This window comes from Xyrauchen texanus, chromosome 34, assembly GCF_025860055.1.
Source record: "Xyrauchen texanus isolate HMW12.3.18 chromosome 34, RBS_HiC_50CHRs, whole genome shotgun sequence".
NCBI classification, from domain to species: Eukaryota; Metazoa; Chordata; class Actinopteri; order Cypriniformes; family Catostomidae; genus Xyrauchen; species Xyrauchen texanus.
Genome location: NC_068309.1, coordinates 3,514,629 through 3,536,955, shown reverse-complemented (window position 1 = coordinate 3,536,955; position 22,327 = coordinate 3,514,629). Strand labels below are relative to the sequence as shown.

Below are 22,327 nucleotides of genomic sequence, written 5' to 3'. Positions count from 1 at the left end.
TTTTATTTGATCATTTTCTAATTGCACTGAAAATAATTTGACAATTTTACACTACCTGGGCATTTTGTACATCCATTTGTGATAAATATATGTGCCGGGGTCTCTGAAGACTGTACTATATAAGTGTTAAAAAAAATAGAGAGCGGAGGATTACGACAGTCAGATGAGAGAAAATGCCAAACGTTCTGTCATTCTCTCAGCAGCTATATAAGAAACCCCCTCGCAAATAATTTTAAAAATCTAATTCCAGGGTAATATAACCCAAAGCATGATGTTATAAATTTATACTCACTATTTAAAAAATAACTAATATAAAAAAGTTTGCTATATTTACGCTGTTAAATAATGCGGAAATGCGTCATCACATCCCATGAATAAGGTCGAGTAAGGAGGGCGGAGCAAAAGCGTCCAAATAAGGAACAGGTTGCTTTGGTGACGTCACGCGCTCGCCAGCGCCCCTTGAGCTTGAGGTAAGCGGCGGCAAGCGCGAGAGGGTGAAGATGACATTTGTGTAACGCGAACTGCTGAGGGAAAACAGAAGGACGAATTTATGTTATTTACCACGCTTTCTCTTCGAGCTAATCGCGCTGTTATTGTGTGAATGTTGATGTTGATTTAGAAGGCGCTGGTGAACGTTATTGGACAGTATTTTTTTCTCTGAGCGAGACTCTGAGAGTGCAAGGGGGCGGGTGTCTCGCGCTCGCCTCGCGTAGCCTCACAGGCTCTCATGAAACGAACACACGTACGATTTACTTATACATTTTATCGCTTATTTTCAGGATCTTCTGGATAAAACACACTGAAATCGATGCGAAGCCTATTTATCGCTTATAACACGCTCGGGTATTTTCGGTTTTAGTCGTGTTTTCTTTTTTTTTTTGCTTCCCTCAGTCTAGCGTTCGTTCGTCGGATTCGATATGAATTCCAGTCCGCTTCCAAACGGCAGACTCCTGCCGGACAGCCAGAGCTGGAACTCATCCGGTTCCGATGAGGACCTGGACACCGAACCGGGACCCGGACCGCACGGAGGAGTGGCGGAATTCAGCGGGGTGCTCAGTAAGGTGGGTTAAGTGCAAGAAAAGCCCTCCCGAACCGAGAAATCTAGTGTTTGTGTGTGTGTTTTCGATTGATCCGATGTAAACAAACCCGAGTCCATCCGAGTTCTTACGACAGTTAAAGACATTTCCCCCATTTTTCACATTCTTAAAGTGCCTGATGTTCCTTATTATTATTATTAGAAAATTATTTTATTTAAATGAACTTAAAATCAAGCCTGTACAATATAGAGCCGCGTAATGTAAAATATGTTACAATTAGGATAATATATAATTATATTAGGCTGCGTTTTTTGACAACAAGCCCCAAGCTTATGCTACCCAAGACTGTTTAATTAGCATTTTTGATTAATGCTCAATATCGTTATGCATACATGTTGTTCTCTATGCATGCATAATTGTAGAGGTAGACGATATATCGGTTTTACCGATTAATCGGTGCAGATCGGTTGTCTGCAAAACATCTATGCAGATAGTTTTAATTCCTCCATGTTCCTCAATCTTTCATCATTTGTTTCTTCAATGCATATTCTGTTATTTTAATTAGATAAGTATCTAAATTGAAGTGAGGACATCCACTGAAAAATGCGATTAAATGGAAACATGCACATACATCATGTCTTCAACTTCATATCTTGTGAATAATAATAAACCTTGTTCCTCATTAAACCTCATCTGGTAAAGTATCTATATACAAAAACCCTTCATTTGGTGAACATACAGTGTAGGCTATAAAAAGAGTTATTTGATTAAATCTTAAATATAGAACATTTTAACAGGGCCAAGTCTCTGTCATTTCAAAATAAGAGTCCCCAATGTGTTTCGGGCTTGTTTATAGTTAAAAGTTCTGCATTTTGAACCAAATCTTCATTCTTTAAATGTAATAAAAATAAAATATTGGCCATTTTATCAGTTATTGGACTTTTCCACCACCTTAATTGTTAGTATGGCCAAAATCCAGTATCGGTCGACCTCTGCATAATTGTTTAGAAAGCATACATCAGGTGAAGATCTGACTGGGTTAGAGTTACTTGGGGTTATTAGAGTTCATCTGCCCCTCTGATCATCCTGATGGGATTACAAGAGAAAACTCCCTTCATGACTCAGACAGCTGATCATCTGTTATTGTGATGAGAGGAGCATATTCCATTAGAGTTTACTGAATAAATCGACCTGCGATGACCCAAACCTTTCCTCTATATGGAAATATTTGTGTTAAAGAGAGAGTCGATTGGTAATTAGTTAATATTTTCCACTGTATGCATTGTGTATGCATCAAAGAAGTCTTTAATTACATATACTTTGCATTCTAGTCATAAATAAACAACATGGCTCTGTTTGTTCATTGTGAATAACAGCCTTTGTTTTCTTGCAACAGTCGTGTCTAATCATTCATGTTCCCTCTACAGTGGACAAACTACATTCACGGCTGGCAGGACCGCTGGGTCGTCCTGAAGAACAACACCTTGAGTTACTACAAATCCCAGAATGAGCGGGAATATGGCTGCCGCGGTTCCCTCTGCCTCAGCAAGGCTGTCATCACAGTGAGTATCCTGGGGAACGATCCCTCCAGACAGCCGTGGGAATTTCAGAGCCGGGCCAAAATTAGAATGATGGTGTGCTTTCTTAAAATAAATATATAGTAGGGAACTATAGTGCACAATGTCTAATTTCACTAGGAGTTGACTATTCTAAATAAAAAGAAACTGTTTCCAACAGCCAAATTCAATACTAAATGCAGCTGAAAAGCAGGTCATATATTTGCAATATGCATGCCTTGATCATTTTCCATTTAACATAAACGCTAACTAGTATTCACTGAATCAGCGTTTGCCAATATAGGCATATTTATTGAAAACAATTGAATGAAAGCCTTATGTTTTAAACAGAATTAAACAAGTAAAATGTACCCAACATATTATAATGGTAACTACTAGTCTACGGAAAGAAATTGCGCTGGAAAGTTACGCATATTTAAGTCTATCATCTACTACAAAATATGACGTCATCTGTTCGGTTAAGAAACCTAGCTAATAACAGTTCGTTCAAAAAATGCCCGGGATAGTAAAAATTGTGTTATGAGAAATGTAAACCTAATATTTTTTGCACTAACAGAATAAAAGATTGTCTTTTTTTGGTTTGTTTGTTGTCCTAACTTTGTAAGCATGCATTTCTGGTTCTGTTCACACCATATCCCTCCAAAAAGTCTTATTTAATTTCACTAGATGGCAGAAAAAAACTAGTAAAAATAATTTTTCCTCTATTACCTTCCATCACAAAATGCAGATCTGAAATGTAGGTGGCGCTCCTACACATTTTAGTTCTAAGAGATGTGCTCGTCCATAGACATTCAGCATAATTTTCAGTTCATGCACCACCACCATTGTTTCATTGAATATCTCGGCCTCTGAGTGGACTATAAACTTAGTCTTGGTTTCATTGGAAAGCCACGCTCCTTCCTGTTGTATAACATGTTATCATCAATAGTTGATGACATACATTTCTGATTATTTGTTTGGCATGCTTTTCCTGCTGGACTGCATATTTTGTTCTGGACATCTAAGATAGAACATTAGACACACTTGGAAACCATTGCATTGGAGCAGATGGAGGGCTGGGGGTCCCTCTGAGCGTTTCGCCATCTGACCTTGAGCAGGAAAAGGACACCGTACCGGCACTTATTTGACCATGGGCTGCCCTGTGAACGCACACAGGCAGAAAGTCTTCTGATTGGCTAAACAAACTGTCTGACGATAACAAACGATCAAATGATTATCCAGTGAATTGAATACATTGCAAATGATAGGTACTTCATCTCAGTTGAGTATTTGTTCACTTAAAACTCAGCCCTAGTGTGAATTGAGTTTGTTAAAAACAAGTAAAACGGCACAGATTTATATCGGCCATCCTATCACTTATCAGCTATCAGTATTGGCCAAAATGTTTATTGGTGCATCCCTTGAAATTACATTTGTGTGATGCTTGTGCTTCAGCTAAAATGATTGTCATTGAAGTACTGGGCATGCTCAGAGATTTTATGAGGCTCGGGAATGAGAGGAGAGGAGAAAAGAGATTGAAAGAGGACAAACACGATCCTTTGCTACAGGCAACTGGCCAGACATAGACAGACTGTGGCCTTCTTTCCCCTATTCATGCTAAAATCACACATGCACCTGCTGATGCACAGAGTCACTGTGTCCTTTTAAGTTTTAATGTAATATTTCTTCTATATTCTTATTGCTTGAATAAATATGCCCGGTAACTGTTGAGGGCTTATAAAGGTTAGTTGTAAGCTACATTTCAGAAGTGGTGTTGCTTGCTTAATGATACGATTTATGCCCAATTGTCAGGCAAACAGAACACAAAGTGTATTCCCTAAATTGCAGTGAAATATAACTCATGACCACAAGCAGATTTCGACATGTGCTGCAGCAATCCTAGTACACACTCTGCCTGTATTATCTTGCGTCACTGCTTAAAATGAGGAAATAGGGCAAAGGTTGTGTTTTTATGGAGACAGATTGAAAGGTAGAATTCCTTGTTGTGAACCTGTTGCCTCCATTCCATCAATGATTAAACTCTTACTGAATATACAGGAAAAGGAACATTCAGGGGTGGTCTGAGGAAAACGAAATGTTTTTGTCATGAAATAGTTGTCAAGATATTTTAAAGACCCCGAACACAAAAAGTGATGTCTAAAATGGTCAGAAATGTGGACTGAATTTGCTTTTAAAACCAACGCTCAGGTTGTGTATATTTTAAGCCAAGGTTGTTGCTGTGTGTTCAACATTCTAATGTGATGTTTTGCATTTTGGCTTTGAGAGAGTGAAAAATGGCTCCTTTGTTTCAAGTCTCAGTATGACTCAAGAGTGACTTTTTTTTTTAGCTGTGAATATGTTGAACTGTAACCATTCTGGTTACTCTTAAATATTAATGCTGGCATTAAACACGTACATGCACACTTAGAGGTGAACATATTCCAAAATTAACTTTTTTTGCCAAACCTCCTTTCACCTGACATTGATCCAGATCTTTTGAATCTACTATGCGAAATATAGACAAGTGTAGTCTGATTACGAAAAGAATGATTTTTATGTGTCGATTCATTTGAATATACAGCATAACCAGTGTAGCCTGATTCCCAAATGAATGATTCCTATGAGTCGATTCTTTTGAATCTACAGCATGACCATTTGTAGCCTGATTCCCGAATGAATGATTCCTATGAGCTGGTTCTTTTGAATCTACAGCATGACCATTTGTAGCCTGATTCCCGAATGAATGATTCCTATGAGCTGGTTCTTTTGAATCTACAGCGTGACCAGTTGTCGCCTGATTCCTGAATGAATGATTCCTATGAGTCGATTCTTTTGAATCTACAGCGTGGCCAGTTGTAGCCTGATTCCCGAATGAATGAATGATTCCTATGTGTCAATTCTTTTGAATTTACAGCGTGACCAGTTGTAGCCTGATTCCCGAATGAATGATTCCTATGAGTCGATTCTTTTGAATCTATAGCATGACCAGTTGTCATCTGATTCCCGAATGAATGATTCCTATGAGTCGATTCTTTTGAATCTACAGCATGACCATTTGTAGCTTGATTCCTGAATGAATGATTCCTATGAGTCGATTCTTTTGAATCTATAGCATGACCAGTTGTAGCCTGATTCCCGAATTGATTCCTATGAGCTGGTTCTTTCGAATCTATAGCATGACCAGTTGTCGCCTGATTCCCGAATGAATGATTCCTAGGAGTTGATTCTTTTGAATCTACAGCATGACCAGTTGTATCCTAAATACCGAATAAATGATTCTTTTGAATCTACAGCATGACCAGTTGTAGCCTGATTCCCGAATGAATGATTCCTAGGAGTTGATTCTTTTGAATCTACAGCATGACCAGTTGTATCCTAAATACCGAATAAATGATTCTTTTGAATCTACAGCGCGAAACATACAATGTGACCATTGTAGTCCAATTCCTGAATGAATAACTAATTTAATTTTTATTTAATTTAATTTTTTTATCTTTACCGCAAAACATACAGCACTTCTACCAAATAAATGCCTGAATGAATTGGCCTGTTCTTTTTAGTGAATCAAAAACCTCCTGAAGTGCAAAAAAAAGTGATTCATTTAGTCATGTCCGATTTGAATTGAACAATGAATTCAGAGTATGGTTTTTGATATGACAATGTATAAAGATACACATTATGATTTTTGTTGTCATTAATGGTATTTTATTAAATGATAATAATAATAAATTGTTTATTAACAAGAACTGTTCTGTTAAAATATTAAATAAACCAAAATCGTTGAATTCCTTATGATTCCCATCCCTACTGATTATAGAATGACTACGCTACATTAGGTGGATTTTAGTGGTTGTTTCCTGTACATTTGTCCGTAGTGTTTGGGGTTCGAGCTGGCTTCAAGTGCCGCATTCAGCACAACGTCAATAAACGTACCACACCACATGGCTTTCAGCTCTCGCAGTGCACTGAACCTGAACTATGCATCTCTGCCTGCCAAGTTTTGGCCTCACGTGAGCTGGATGTTCCCTCTCTCCCCCACCTCTCTCGCTAAGGTCTCCTAAAGCACTGCTGGAGTTATGCTGGACCTGGACTAAGTCATGATCTGACAGGAGCCAGGTGTGTCAGTGAAATGAGGAGAGACAGTTAAACACTGAGACAGGTTATTCTGGTGCAGGGCAGGTCATTGCAAACGCCGCCGTAGGTCATGGACATGTCAGGACAGGCAAAGTTCTTAATGCAGCTGAGTTTACTTTAACCAGAAGAAAGGAGGGGGATGGTTGAACAGATAAGTGTAGAGAAAGAAAGACTGGTAGGGTGAGAAGTAAAAGAGAGAACCGATTGTATATATAAAGGAAAGGCAGAAACTACAAAGGCGATTGAAACTTGGAAACAACGTGTATCAAGTTGCTCTATGCATACACAGCCCTGTTTTGACCTGCTGGTTCCTGTTTCTTCTCTCTGGTTTTATTGAAGATAAAATGGATCAAACTTCCTGTTCACCCATGTGTTTTCTTTGCTGTTCAAACTCTGGGGACCCGTAAGATCGTTTATGTGGGTTTGGGCTCAGATTCCCCTTTCATTCAGTATGGTCCAGAATCAGTTTCAACTACCCAAGTCTAAACTACAAGATTACCTGATCAAAACTGTTACCAGATGACTAACTGTCCCACTTGGGATCCGCATGTGAGAGAACGATTCTATGATCTCCGCAATATTTTCACGGCACCTTCGAATTGTATATCAGAAATGGAACGACTCATGAGAAATAGATGCGATGCATGTCTTCACGTTATACGCGGCAGTCTTAAAGAGACAGTACCGATTTAACACATGTTCTATATCAATGTAAATACTTGTAAATATTTTAAATTATGTAAGTAAACAATACATTTAACAAATATATATATATATATGCAACCAACCCTACCATTTTCACTGATTTAAATCACGTTACGGTCATGAGAATTAGGAGGAAAAATGTGTTCAAGTATCCTGAAAATCTGTCACAGTGCCAAAAATCTTAATGGTCCTAAATGTAGGCGTTGTTTTCTTTGAGCAAAATCGAATTTCATTTTAATTTTATTTTTATATTGATTTGGGGTTAAATATGTCTTTTTCTTGATGGGTTTTGTGAGAATCACTCATACACAAGGTGACATTTTGGAGCAGGTATTACTAGATTTTCTACAGAAAACGTGAGTGGTGTTGCTAGGTGTCCTAGGCTGTTGCTAGGCAGTTGTTTGGGTTTTATGGGGGGTTGTTTGATGGTTATATAATGCCCTAAAAGAGACCATCCCCAAGTCTCTGATCATTTGATCCCTAGAAAGGATTTAGGTCCCTTATTCAGTGTAGAGTATCAAGAAAAAGTATGTGAACCCTTTGGAATTTGCTGGTTTTCTGCATTAATTGGTCACAAAATGTGATCTCGTCTGCATCAAAGTCATAAGTATGGACAAATCACAATGTGGTTAAGCTGACAACACGCAAACAATTATAATCCTTCATGTCTTCATTGAACACATCGCATTAAACATTCACAGCGCTGTGGAAAAAGTAAGTGAACTCTTGGATTTAATAACTGGTCGATCCTGCTTTGGCAGAAATTAACTCAACCAAGCATTTCTGGTAGCTGCGGATTAGACCTGCACAACGGTCAGAAGGAATTTTGGATCATTCTTCCTTACAGAACTGCTTCAGCTCAGCCATATTCTTAGGATGTCTGGGGTGAACGGCTCATCTCAATTGGGTTAAGGTCTGTGCTCTGACTGGGACACTCCAAAAGGTGCGCACTCACGTACATGGTTGCAAGATTGCACAAAATAAGTATAACATTAGGCGTAATATTTACAATTTGCACAAGTATAAATCTGAAATTGGGGGTGTTGCTTCTCTTATCTGGCAACCCTGTTAAACATTTGTGGAGGCGCGTTAGGTCCCAATGCAAGATAACTGAAATATTCAATGAAAAAAAAAATGCTCTTAGTATAAATGAGCCACAGGCCACATTAAACCATGTGGAGGGCCGGATCCGACCCGCTGGCCATAAGTTGCCCAGATCTAGATGTTTGAAAGAAGTGTGTGTGTGTGTGTGTGTGTGTGTGTGTGTGTGTGTGTGTGTGTGTGTGTGTGTGTGTGTGTGTGTGTGTGTGTGTGTGTGTGTTTCTCTCCAGAGTGTAGAGCGCCGTTTCTGCCCTGGACAAAGTCATGCATCTGTTGGAGTTTGTTGCTGTGATGATTCATGCTTCCTCCCATTTAACTTGGAATTTTAAACTTCATACTGGGAAAACTGCAATGGAACGCCACTTTATTTAACGGTCGGCACTCTCAGGAGATTTACAGTCAATGATAAACCTTCACTTTTATTAAATAATATACATTAATAGAGTCAAAGTTTCTACTTAATATGACAATAAAACCTGTTTAGCAAACCTGTGCAGTAGAGATGTAAAGGTATGAAAAGTTAATATCACTATTATCGTGACCAAAACTATCACGGTTATCAGTGTTATCACAGTAGTGTTAAAATGTGCTGAAAATGTACACAAAGTACTGACACACACACTGAAATCATTTAAACAGGGTTTAGATTTAAATATCAACAAACAACAAATAAAATTAGTAAACAAGGGAATATCAAATGAAGTGTATTAATAATAATTATTATTGGTGTGGTTTTATTATTATTATTAATTACACATTTTAAATGGTCAAAATATGTTGGTTGGGTGACTGAACTACAGAACGTGTCATTACATAGCTCTCTGAAATTCTTGATTCTGGTCGCTCATCCTGAAACTCCAGATTCTTCCATGTCTCACGGTCTCTCCTTACATACAAACACAACTGGTGCCATGGGGCGTCTCTGTTATAGTCATCGATTGTATTATGAAATCGGAGGACTTCAGTATTTGTATTGGACGATTGTTTTGTAGATTGCAACGGATTATAAAATAATTCAAGAACAGGTACAATTTTAAAACATTCATCTCAAATCACTATTTCATTATTTGAAAAGCCGTGTATTAGTGGTATGAATGTACATCACTTAAATGTTGCACGTATTTGTTAGATGTTACTAACTACGTCTCCATCCAAGGATATTTTGCGGAAAAAAAATTTAGCGCGTCAAAATAAAGTTGATGGAAATGCAAATTATTGCAAACATTTCACAAGTGTTGACATTTTTCCATTTAACTCAGGCGCATAAACTCTGTCGATACATCAGATGTCGTGAAAAACTGGTTTGGAAAGAAAATTTCCATTAATGCTAAAATATAGTGTTTCATGACAGAATTTGCCCCAATCGTGAGCCTAGTTTTAATCATGACTACTAACGTATACATCCTTAAATGCCAATTTATTGTATGTTATTATGGATTGATCTTAACAGTATATAGATCCGATGACACGACACACCAGGAGTGCCAAAACAAATATCTCTTGCATATTGAACAAATGAGTGGCCACTGTTTGCGATTTTAAATTAATCGTGGTAGCCATCCGTTATTTATTAAATTTGCTTTTCCATGGAATTAGCCCGTAATACAAAACAATATCATTTCTGTGCACAAAGATGTTTTAAATTAAAAAATAAATGCACAATACTGGGAGAAAAGTTTAGTTTACTTTTGGGAAAAAATGCTGGCAAAATTCCCTGTATTAAATTAAATAAATTACAAGACTAGATAAAACTATTTGTCCAATGAGTTCACTTTCAGAAAACAAGCTTTTGAACATTTTAAAACGTTTAAATATTAAAATATTAATTTTAGATGACAGTCATGTTTAGTTGGTCATTAAAAGTTGTTGGACAAATATGTGGGACATAATCGAGTTGTGATGGCGATGCTTTAGATTAGATAGATGATTGTTCAATATATTGAATCTCGGGAATGTATCATATATGTAAACCCTGATATTACACCGCATCAATGTTTCTTTAATAGCTGTGCACTCAGCATATACACATCAATGGACGGTCCTTATACTAAGACCGAAAGTTTACCAATTATTTCTCAATAATCTCCCCATTTTACCAAAACTTAGGAGGAAAAAAACGAGGGACATCTGGGAGCGAATTAGTGATAAACACACATTTCTGTATGGAAACGGCTTCAGGGCCGATTTCTTTTGCGATAAACCAAAACGTATGCAACCAAGTTTTTGTTTAGTCATTACATCATCACGCACCCCATTTTATCAATAAAAAGCCATTTTGATGGAAACAGGCAGAAGATGCCAAATTTTGCACCAAATCTTTTTTTCTGTCAATTTCACTTTGTCGATAACAAAATGGCGTGAAAAGTGGATGGAAACTAGGCTATTGTCTTGTTTTCTTGTTTGTTTGTCTTGGCTCAAAGCGATGCTCTTGCTAGGAACTTTTTCTTTGCCGAAGTTTGCATTTTTTACAAGTGAGTTTAACCCAATTAAATATTGTGTCCAACTATTTACTTTTCCTCATACTTTTCCCCAACTTATGCACTGAGCTAAAAGTTAACTTACCTTGCATGCACTATAAAGTGATGGATGGTTGACACATTGATACGCCAGATTGGACGCGTTGCCCCGTTTCACTGCGACTTTCATCTGGCAAGCTCTGCAGACCTATTTACCATCTTCTACTAATTTTCCCTCAGCATTCTTATCAAATCCAAAATATGACCACACTTCTGATTTGGTGTTGTTATTGCATTCCGCCATGTTTTAATGCTAAAAGAAAAACAACAATAACAATGTTGCATGCAGCGCCCAAGCGTCAGACTCATACTGGGTGTGTGTGGACAGCATTTACCACGAGTTTTACAAATCATGATAATCGCGTGCCGTTTTCATGATAATTAAACGTGACATGGTAAAACTAACCGTCTGGGAATTTTATCGTGGTTTACCGTGAAACCGAGAACCCTACTGTCATCCCTACTGTCTAGAGACAGATGTCAAAACGTGGTGGATTAAACTTTCTTTTGATTATCGTAAACCTGCAGAACAAACGCTAGCATTGCTGCATCGGTTATTAGCTTGGTTGCTATGAGACGTCTTTGTTGACAATCAGGGTACCGCTGAAAATGTCAACGTGATCAATTTCAAAATTAAAAATAAGGCCCTCTTTGATACGTAGTGTATAGTTGTCTGTTTCATGATCGATAATTGCTGTCACTTCCAAGTACTTGGGTACTCGAGTACTTTACCCATTATGTAAATGAATTAAGAGGATTTGCTGCTGGATCATGATGCTATAGCAGAATCTGCTTTTCTGCTTGTATTTGGGATTTTGACAATGAAGGTTTGCTCCGTATCCGAGTAAAACCATGCGTCAATGTTCACCAATCTACAACTGTTTACAGTAGCACTGAGAGAAAGGGAGAGTGATGGAAATGAAGGAGAGAGAGAGTTTGTTGTGATGGAGGCACTTTTATTAACGTTTAGCCTAAATCTGCAGTGTTCACTAGGGTTCAATAAATCATCTATAAATGTCTGTTGAACATTTAAAGGAAGCTTTTGCTAGTGTAAAAATATACACATATTGGTAGGTCAAAACCTTAAATGCAAACAGATATCAGGAATGGAGACGAGGAACCACATAATAGTGTTTTTTTAAGTAAATCTACTCTGTTTGTCATGCTTCTGAAACTGTTTGTGCTCACATAATTTCCAAGAACTTGTGCTAAAACTTAAGTGATATTTGCGGTTGTCTAACATGCATGCCTCTTTACAAATAATTTCTTAAAGCCTATAAATATCTAACTATTTTACCATCACAAACACACTTCTAATGTCCTGCTGAATATTTGATAAAGGCAAAGCCGTTTGTAGTTACAGCAGCTAAACAAGGAGCAATGGAGTTGAGTGTATTTTAAAGTGTGTGTGTGTGTGTGTGTGTGTGTGTGTGTGTGTGTGTGTGTGTGTGTGTGTGTGTGTGTTTTAATTTTTGATAAGTGTGCTCTGCTAAACCCCAGAGGAGTGATATCAAATGGCTCGTTCTTATTGCTGGAGCCGTTGAGTGCATGTCCTCACCTTCTGTCACATGGTAAACTCAAGGCTTGTGTGTGACCTGTGTTCGAAAACAGAGCTATGTAGTTACACAAAGTGTATTTGCTTGCATTAGCTCCGACAACACAAGCTGCTTTTTGTGTCTGGAACAGATGGTTGGACCTTTCTTCCTTGTCTTGATCTGTTCGGGCCAAGATTCCACAAAATTGAGCTGGGGAAAAAATCCATATAAGATACATTACAAGGATTTCTGTGCTCCATGGAGCATGTGACCCATTTGTCATTGAATAAAGCCACATTTAATACCCTCCTGTTCTCTACAGTCAGTTGTTGATATATAAAAAATAAATAAAAATCATTCTGATCTGGTGTAGGACAGCCGTTCCAGTCTCTCTCGTTAACATGATGTAAACAGATGCTGTTTACAGAAATTCTGTCTTTCTTAAAGAGACAGTACCAGTTTTAACACGTGTTTAATAAATCAGTGTAAATACTTGTAAATAGTACAAATTATGTTAGAAAAAATAAATATGGAACAAAAAATTATATATGCACGTGATGAAAAACGAATAAAATATAATTCGAAAAATGTATATATTTGTTGTGTACCTAGTTAGAATGTTCCCTGTGTAATTAACAGCATTAACTGAGAGAGAATTTAGTTAATATGTATGCATAAAGGGCATTATAGCTGGAATATACCCATATGAATCAATATCGAATCGAGAGAATCGAGAATCTGTATCAATACCTAGCATTATTAGCAACAGTGGGTTTTTGCATAGTTAGTCTTCATCTGTGTGTATACATGACCCATGGCATTATCAAATATTTCAAGGAAGGATGACAAATGTGACCGGTTAAATGCAGGTCACATGTAGGGTTGCCGCAGTTTTTCTTACCATCATTTAGCGTTCTCTCTCTCTCTTCCAGAATAAGCACTGTCATATGCAATGGTAATGTTTTATTGCGACATAAATATACTTGCACAAGAATCACAGTGGTGGGAAACAATTATCATGCACTAGATTTTGGTTTGAGCCAAAATGCTGCGGTTTTAATTCTCCTGTTTTTGGCAGACAATGCTGTTGAAGGCAAAGAAATTAATATTGAACTTCCTTGATTTTTACCCCACTACTGTCAAGTGTAGTAGGAATAGTAGTGTCTATGGTTGGCATTTATGCATACATTATGTTTTTGGAGCATTTATGAGCACAATGTCGAGGCCAGTTGTGGTCCGATTAACCCTTAAAGCTCAGATGGGCCGGCGGGCCCACGATAATAATTAGTTTTTGTCCAAATATTAATGACAGTCTTAACCAACACAAAATAGGTATCATTTGAAAGCTTAGCTCTTCTTTACAATGCATGTAGGCATTATGACCAAAACTGAACAAGTGCTTTGAAATTTTGTTGACAAATCAGAAGTGTTCTGTTTTTATGAACTGGTGTTGCTCATATGCCGAGTTTTCGCTTATAACTTAACAAAAAATAAACAGAACATAAAACGTCATACAATTACTTGGAAGAGGCGATTATCTTTCAAATGAACCCACACACAAGGCAATCTGATGCACAGATCGTTAGATAATCCACACGAAGCACAATATTACATATGGCCACCAGGAGATGGCGCCAATTACATTTGACACTCAGTGATGACTCAAATGGCACAGAATGAAACTCATTCTGTGAAATCTCATTACTAAAATCATGTCTGCATGCTATGTAAACCTTTAGTCATTGTTGCTGTTTGCATGTGTAATTAGTTCTTATGTACAATTATTATGATTCATTTGTTTGGAGAGACTTTTGGAGACGTTTATATGTCAAATCAGAAAAATGTGAATTGTATTTTTTTTGTGTGTAATATTTCAGTTTCTTAGACTGAGACTCTCAGAATCTATATCATTAAAAATTTGAAACATTTTCTTTACAATGATACCAAACACAACCCTCCTCATTTTTATTTATAATTCTTTAATTTTGGGTGTGCCGCTAAAACATGAAATCTTTAAAAACACCCATAGATTTGAAAGGGTTTTGTTGTATACATGCTGGTTGAAGCCAATCTACAATTGCATTATCTTGGTCTGGTTTGACCTCAATCGCATTTAAATGATTTTTAAAAAGGTGTTATATTGCTTTAGTCAGATTAAAATCAAACTATTAAAGTGCATGTAGGCTAAACGTACTGAGCGTAGCTGAGGACCTGACTTTTGGTCATAGATGAGACTTTTTTTGGGTTGATTATGCCACTCGTTAATAAATGACACCGTTAACACAGACTAGTCTGGTTGGTGGAGATCAATCGTATTTATATTTCGAATTATGCCTGGAGTAAACAAGAACAGTCTGGTGAAAATCACATGCTATTTTGCTCTCACAGAGCTGAAGTTCAAATAGCGCAGTTCTGATGGTCGTTTAGCACCTCAGGCTTTCAGTGAGCTTTTGTTAAGATGAGTTTGAGTGAATCTGTATGTGAAGATATCAAACAGGCTCCATTAAAGAAATCTGGACTAGCAAGATGCTGAATTGAAGTGAGCGCAAGAGGTGAGTGACATGAAGATATTAAGACGATGAGAGATCGTGAAAAGAATAATCAGAAAAGGTTCTGTGGTATCTTTTAAAAGTAAGATAACCGTCTGTCCAGATATTAAATTGAAGGAAAAGAGATTACGAAAGGTGTTGTCTAAAACAGGAAGTTTGATCTCTTGCTCTCTCCTGCGGTTTAATTCCTGTTTGGTGACCCCAGGGAAAATCAGAAAACTCCCTTTGCTCGTCTGCCCTATCTTCTACTGCTCTTCCCTCTTTCAGTCATACTAAGAAGGGCTTTTTCTGCAACTTTTAATCAGCAAAGTCACGCTTTAATCCATCAGCTCAATCAGATAGTTTACGGATGCACTTGTAATTATTTTTCTCCCCATTAGATAGTCATATGATGTGTGCTCCTCCTTTGCATCCTGTGAGCTGTATGGGTCAGTGTCATCTGTGTTTCTTGTGGCTTTTTCTCTTAGTGTCAAGCTGAAGTCTCGCCTTCCTGTGTTTCCATTTCCTAAAACACAGATCAAGTCCTGTTCTAGACAGAATGGCACAGTACATTTAATTACTGCATTATTTTTGCATTCTGAAGAGATAGAGGTTAGAGCTGTAATATCTATTTTTTGCCGGCTCCTAATATTGTATTTTTCTGGTTAATCACAACCGCACTATTGATACGTTATCTTATGAGGACTTGAATACTTCTGCAAAACATGCATTTCACACACTAGAAGCATTATCAGCACTCCATAACATGATGCGTAAAGAGTTTTGAGTTCTCTCAACAACTGTCCTTGGTGAACAACTACACTACCCATGGTACAGCAGTGAAAGCAGTGAGAACTGTGGCCAAGCATGTCCGGAAAACAACGCCCACTTTCATGACGCACTCTGAGTGACGCATTAGAGTTGGTCTTCCTTCGCCCTCAAACTACTTGTATGTTATTATATAACAGAATATTTTGCAAGACATGTTAAATATTCTGTTTCTATACTTTTAAACAACAACCTAAAATCAATAGTTTATATATTTCCATCGGTTTTTATGCGATTACATCATTTGCAATGCTTCATGGGATTGTAGTTTATGTCCTCGTGAAAGATGGTAAGTATACAGTGTTGAACCTTTGTCTTATGTGATTTTAAAATACTTTTTAGCTTCAAATTAAAGTTTGTAATGTTGTGATTTACCTCGGAGCTGGTTGGTTTGGTTCATAGCTTAGAACTCTTTTTATGAAGGTTTTTGGTGGGGAAAATTTATAGGAAAAACACTTCGGAACCAACGCGGTATGAAAAGTGGGCGGGCACTGTTGCACTTTATAATGCTGACAATCAACGAGCCTCATTATGTTATAAGATGAGCTCCTAACATTACCACACAAGAATTAACTAACAGTGGCAACAAATAGCAACAATAACATTATAAATAAAGTCAATAAACAGCTCAAATAAGCTTTTAACACTAACCGTTGACATGAAGATGTTAAAATGTATGCACTTGGTTAATGCAATTTATGTATAGCGTATCCTACCAATTCTTAAATAATTTTTAATTGGCTAACAAATAAGAACTACTTCGTTCTCATCATTGCAAAATTAAAATCAGAGTGGATTAAACCATAAAAAAGATGAGATATCCATGTGTTATGATTGGAACATATCATTGGAAATGTCTCCGTTTGTAAAATGCAATGAGCAATTTCTTTCATTCAGAGACCAACGGCAGTGAGTTTTAATGTTCCCACAGACACATAAATATAATACATTTTGTAACATTTTCCATTATTTTTATATTATTTTTTTTATTCAATATTTTATATTTATTTAGTAGTTTATTTGACAGGGACAATGGACAGCCTCAGAATTAGCTACAGAGCTACATTTAATCAGTAACATAAACAATGACATATCGTAACTCACAGCAGACTATCCCGATTCAAATGAGCCCAAACACAACATAATATGTTAAGTAGATCTTGAAATATTCCTCAAAGAATGTACATGGAAAGATGATCCTTAAAAGGTGCTCAACACACATTGTGTGTGTGCGTGCGTGTGTGCACATGTCCGAGGACTTTGTGTGCAAACACACATGCACATATGTGTTCATCTAAAGGATTGGGACGCTCCTGAACACTTAATATTTCTGTATTTTGTAGTCTAATCCATTAGTTTCCAATGGCCGTTCATTTTTGACCAGGAACACATACTGTAACAAAGTGAAATGAAACAAACCATATGTGAACAAAGTCAAGGAATTGTATTATAATTAGACTAAAAACAACAAAAAAATTATTTAGGAAAAAAAAAAGTCAAACTGACCCGAACACAACATACGGGTTTAGGTAGAGCTTGTAGTTTAGCTCCCTCTGTACATGAGAGCATGTCTGTGTATACAAAAACTATGTGTGTGTTGTGTAGTGATTTAGTTTCTGGACATCGTTCATAACAAATCATTTCTTGGTTGTCCCACAAGACGTGTGGATTATTGTCCTATTACTGGCATTCTGTAAATGCAACATCACAGTTTTGTACATTTCACAGGCTCCCTCAATCTCGCTTGATCTCTCTCTCCTTGCAGTGTTGTGACTTTACACACGTAGGCCTGTGTGTGTGTGTGTGTGCTGGGAAGTTGATCTTTAAAGAGAATTAATGTGTCCACCCAGAGTGTTTGAAGTTCACTTCACGTGTATTTCCGATAATACACTAAGAAGGAAAGAGCTTTATATTCCCACTTAGCTCGCTTGCAATAATACGTTTTATTTTTATGTGTGCTGCATGACTGACATTAAGTTTTATTGCCCCTTATATAATGTTTTTACTCCTTTTTGTTAGGAGAGCACATCTTTTAAAAAAAATCATCACATTATGGTTTACAACAGTACCCAAGTACTGCTCTTGTACTGCGTATAATGCAGTGTTATCTAAGATGGAAACAATAACCAACAATCAACTATAACTACCAGATGAAAAACGCAAGTCTGATGACACATGATTCCCATCCCAGTGCTTTATTCTTATTGTTAGGGGTTTGTTCAGATCCCTGAACATGAGCAGTATTAATAGTGGTAATGCTTGCCTTTGCAAACACCAATAATAATCGCCCAACACCAGTCCTGTTTAACATCTGCGTGACATGTTGTGATATGTGTGTTTGTGGTTGTGTACATTATCGGTGGATTGAATCTCTGTCACTGGTGTCTCCCAGTTTAAACCAGTTCTATAGAAACAACCCTTGTGTTTATTTTAGCATCTTTCTCAGTACCCGCTGTGACCCCTCTTAAGACCATGATTGGATTGCCCACTGCAACCCTGTCTTGATTTTCCATTCCCAGTACCCCCTCATCCCTTTTCCCATAAACGCATCGGAGTGTTCCAGCATCAAACAGTTGCTGCAGGGTTCCACGCTTAAATCTCTGCTGTTATTTTCAACAAAAAAACAGCCATTTTTCAAAGTTACATTGTCTTTCTAAATGCACAACAGTTTCAACTGATGAGAACATCTCAGATCTGTGTCTTCCAGAGTTTGAGGGGTTCTCATGTCAAAAAAGCTCCACCCTCTCTCTCTCTCTCTCTCTCTCTGGCTCTCGTCCAAACCCTAGTGATTTGTCTTGCTGTCTTAATACCGACGGTAGGCCTGTCGCCAGAAAAGTGCTTGAAGCGCTTCTCAAGCGCTCTGTGTGCACCATCAGCAGAGGCTAGTGTCATTTTGGTATTTAGTTTACCCGTATTTAGGTATAGAAGTTTCCATAATGCCTGTGATGCCATAAAATGCTTTCAAGGTAGGCAGCACACCAGGTTTCCAAACAGAGCATCTCTCTGTCTTTCCCTCAGTTATTAAGCAGAATTCCTTAGTGTTCTCCCACTACAAATACCAGCAGAAATCAGTGTTCTGGTGAATGTGTATCAGTGTTTATCATGTCTTGGCCTATGGCTTTGAGGGCATCTGTCTGTGCTGTTAGTGGTTTTTGTATTGAGGTGTTACTGCTCATCCTCCCTCAGATGTGAGCGAATGTTCTCCCACCTTTAAATGCCTGCAGTCTTTTCTCTCAGTCTCATTAAAGCACAGCTCAGATTAGCCTCTCCTCGTCCTCATGTACCCTATTGTCATCCCTCTTCATATTGTGATTAGTGTCTAGCTTTGAATGAGCTCTCCTGCTTCGCCCAGGTGCCCTTCACAATTGCTCTGCCTGTCTTTTGATTTAAGGCCTGTTCACACCAGATGCGTGACGTTTTTGCGAGACGAACTTCTGACAGAAGGTCTATTCACTCCGAGTCCGTACAAGAATGAAACGAAAAACTATTTCTCTCCAGTGCAGTGGGTGGCACTGTTGTGCGGTTGTTATACCAGTCTCCTGTTTGATCCCTTTTAGCTGTTAGAGATTAATATAATGAACACTGTTAAACCTCCTCCTCCTCTTTACTGAATGGAGCAACAGCTCCGTGTCTCAATGTGTGATGGATGTTGTCCAATGTCATCCGCAGAAATTAATGAGAGGTCCATATTAATCTACTTTATATAATGCAAAATATTATGTATCATATAATGCTATGGGGGAATATAATCCTAATGTAAAATGTCATGTGTAATTTAATTTTATCAGTAAATTATTATTATTTAACTAGATAAGCATGCACTTCCATTCGATTTAGATGTATCAGAGATGATACTATTTTAGAAAAATAAAATGTAAATTTAAAATGGACCAACACTTAATGTTTGTAATCAGTGGCAGTGTGTAAGCAGCATATGTTTAACATAATTCTGTATTTTCAGTAAGCAGAATTATTAACTAATATTTCCATTTGGTGTCACGATTGCCTTGATTTAGTCTGTTTTAGCCCCAGTACATCTCGGATGGAACTTTTTGAAATTGGATGGAATTTTCTACCCAATTTGGAATGCCCAATTCCCAATGGTGTCGTAGTGACTTGCCTCAATCCAGGTGGTGGAGGACAAATCTCAGTTGCCTGAGACCGTCAATCCACATCTTATCATGTGGCTTGTTGAGTGCGTTACAGCGGAGAATAGTGTGCTTGGTCTCCATGGTAACGTGCTCAACAAGCCACGTTATGAGCTGCATGGATTTACTGTCCACGTACAACTCGCCACGTGCCCCACAGAGAGCAAGAACCACATTATAGTGACCATGAGGAGGTTTACCCAATGTGACTCTACCCACCCTAGCAACCGGGCCAATTTGTTGCTTAGGAAGCTGGACTGGAGTCACTCAGCACACCCTGGATTCGAACTTGTGACTCCAGGTGTGATAGTCAGCGTCTTTACTTGTTGAGCTACCCATTTAGCACTTTTTAGCACAAGAATTTTAGCGACATTTTTAAGGAAACTAACTGTGTTGCAAATTTAATAATAATAATTAATGTTATCTGAACTTCTATTCTTGATTCAGGCTTAGTTTAAACAAGAATCGTGAAACGAAACTAACCTCCAAGTATCATTAACCAAACCGAATCTTGAGATGAGTGAACCGTTATTCCCCTAGAAAACACCCTAGTTTATATAACCTCATTGACATTTTTTTATAGTATTTTCGCCAAAAATTTACATGTTAAATATGGGGTTGTTGTCCTGGTGCGAAAACAGTATGTTGTAGGAAACACTAGTGTGTGTGATGGTTCGAGGGAGGGAAAGAGTGAATCGGAAAAAAGGATTGAAGTGAAAAGAGGGGAGATAGGGGAGGAGAAACAGGGCTGGAGGAGCACAGTATATCAGTATATCAGGCTTTGACTCCTCATCTGGATTTCATAGAGCAATGAGGTCTGCAGTCATGAACATCTGGCAATAATACCAAATGCACACACACACACACACACACACACACACACACACACACACACACACACACACACACCCACTTATACTGCAGACTTAAATGCTGTCTGTGCTCTTTCAAAGGGAAATATCAAGCATTACCCAGCTGGTTCTATGGGTCAAGGTCTCTCTCCCCTCCCTTTCTCTCTATCTCTCTCTCTCTGTTCTCTTTGGTGGTTCTTTCTGGTCTTGACTGTGTTTATTTAATACGTTTGAAACAGATTAAAATTCTTGGACCCGTTTCTCGACCAAAAGCCCTTACAAATAAACATCACAACTCTTTGTCATATTTATTTAACTTGATGATTTGTTCACTGCGATTTAAAAAGCATTCTCACCCATTCTCTCTTTATCGTTCTAGCCTCATGAGTTTGACGAGTGCCGGCTGGACATCAGTGTCAATGACAGTGTGTGGTATCTCCGCGCTCAGGACCCAGAACATCGGAACCAATGGATCGACTCCATTGAGCTGCACAGGGTGAGTTCCCCTATAACACCTGTCTCTACCCAGCTAGTCTAGCCAAGCCCATCTCCATATAATACTATTTTCTAGCTTGTTCTGAGCTGTTACTATCAGAATAGGCTTGAAGTGGGTTAGATACCAATCTATAGGCTTCTTGCTGAGTCACAAATGTGAATAATAATGTTTGAGAGTCATGAGGAATCACAGAAAAGTACTTGACTGTTAGATTATTAATGTAATTCATTGAGAATCGCATTAATAATCACAGAGACATGAGGAAGAGGTCCGTTTAGCTTACATAAGCACAACTGGAGTAATGCAAGGTTAATCATGCACACTAAAATGTATCACTGTCACACAGTACATTTAACATGTACAAACACACACACATACAGCACCTCAGTACTAACAGACAGAAATAGTGTACATACCAACCACATAGCAAGAGTAAAAATATTTTCGAGTGAGAGAGGATGTGGGCAGGTATAGACAGCACAGAGGGTGGGGGTGTGGACAGAAACCCCTGTGGTGAAAATCAAACTCTAGAATTGAGAGAAAAGAATAAAATACCTATTAGAGGAACAATTTAAGAAATGTATTTGTTGTAAAAAGGATTTCTTTAACATCCTACAGATGTGGCGTCATTTTTACCACACCAAACAATTTAGCCTCCTAATACAGTTTTTTCAAAAGTTAAAGTACTTGTTAACCAAAGCGCAAAACCCTGTTTTCCTGAGAAATAGGTCATGGCACAAAAGCACGTCTGTTTTCAGCACAAAGTCTAAAGTCAGTTTGGAGATTCCACCAGCAGTTGGTAATAAAGTTAATGTCCAAACTCTGAAAATACAGTGGAGCATCAAATTATGTCCATGACGATCAGTATCACTCAGTTGTAGTGTGTATGCAT

The 22,327-nt window shown here is 37.9% G+C and overlaps 1 protein-coding gene across 2 annotated transcripts in view; it reads left to right on the top strand.

Moving 5' to 3' along the window:
• The first annotated feature begins 458 nt into the window (after window positions 1-458).
• LOC127627459 (ceramide transfer protein-like) overlaps window positions 459-22,327 on the top strand; it is a 45,750-nt gene continuing 23,881 nt past the window's right edge. For both annotated transcript variants that reach the window (XM_052103844.1, XM_052103843.1), the window contains exons 1-3: window positions 459-1,061; window positions 2,465-2,599; window positions 21,319-21,435. In XM_052103844.1, coding sequence (XP_051959804.1) covers window positions 918-1,061; window positions 2,465-2,599; window positions 21,319-21,435 — 396 coding nt within the window. In that variant the 5' untranslated portion in view covers window positions 459-917. The remainder of the gene's footprint in view (window positions 1,062-2,464; window positions 2,600-21,318; window positions 21,436-22,327) is intronic.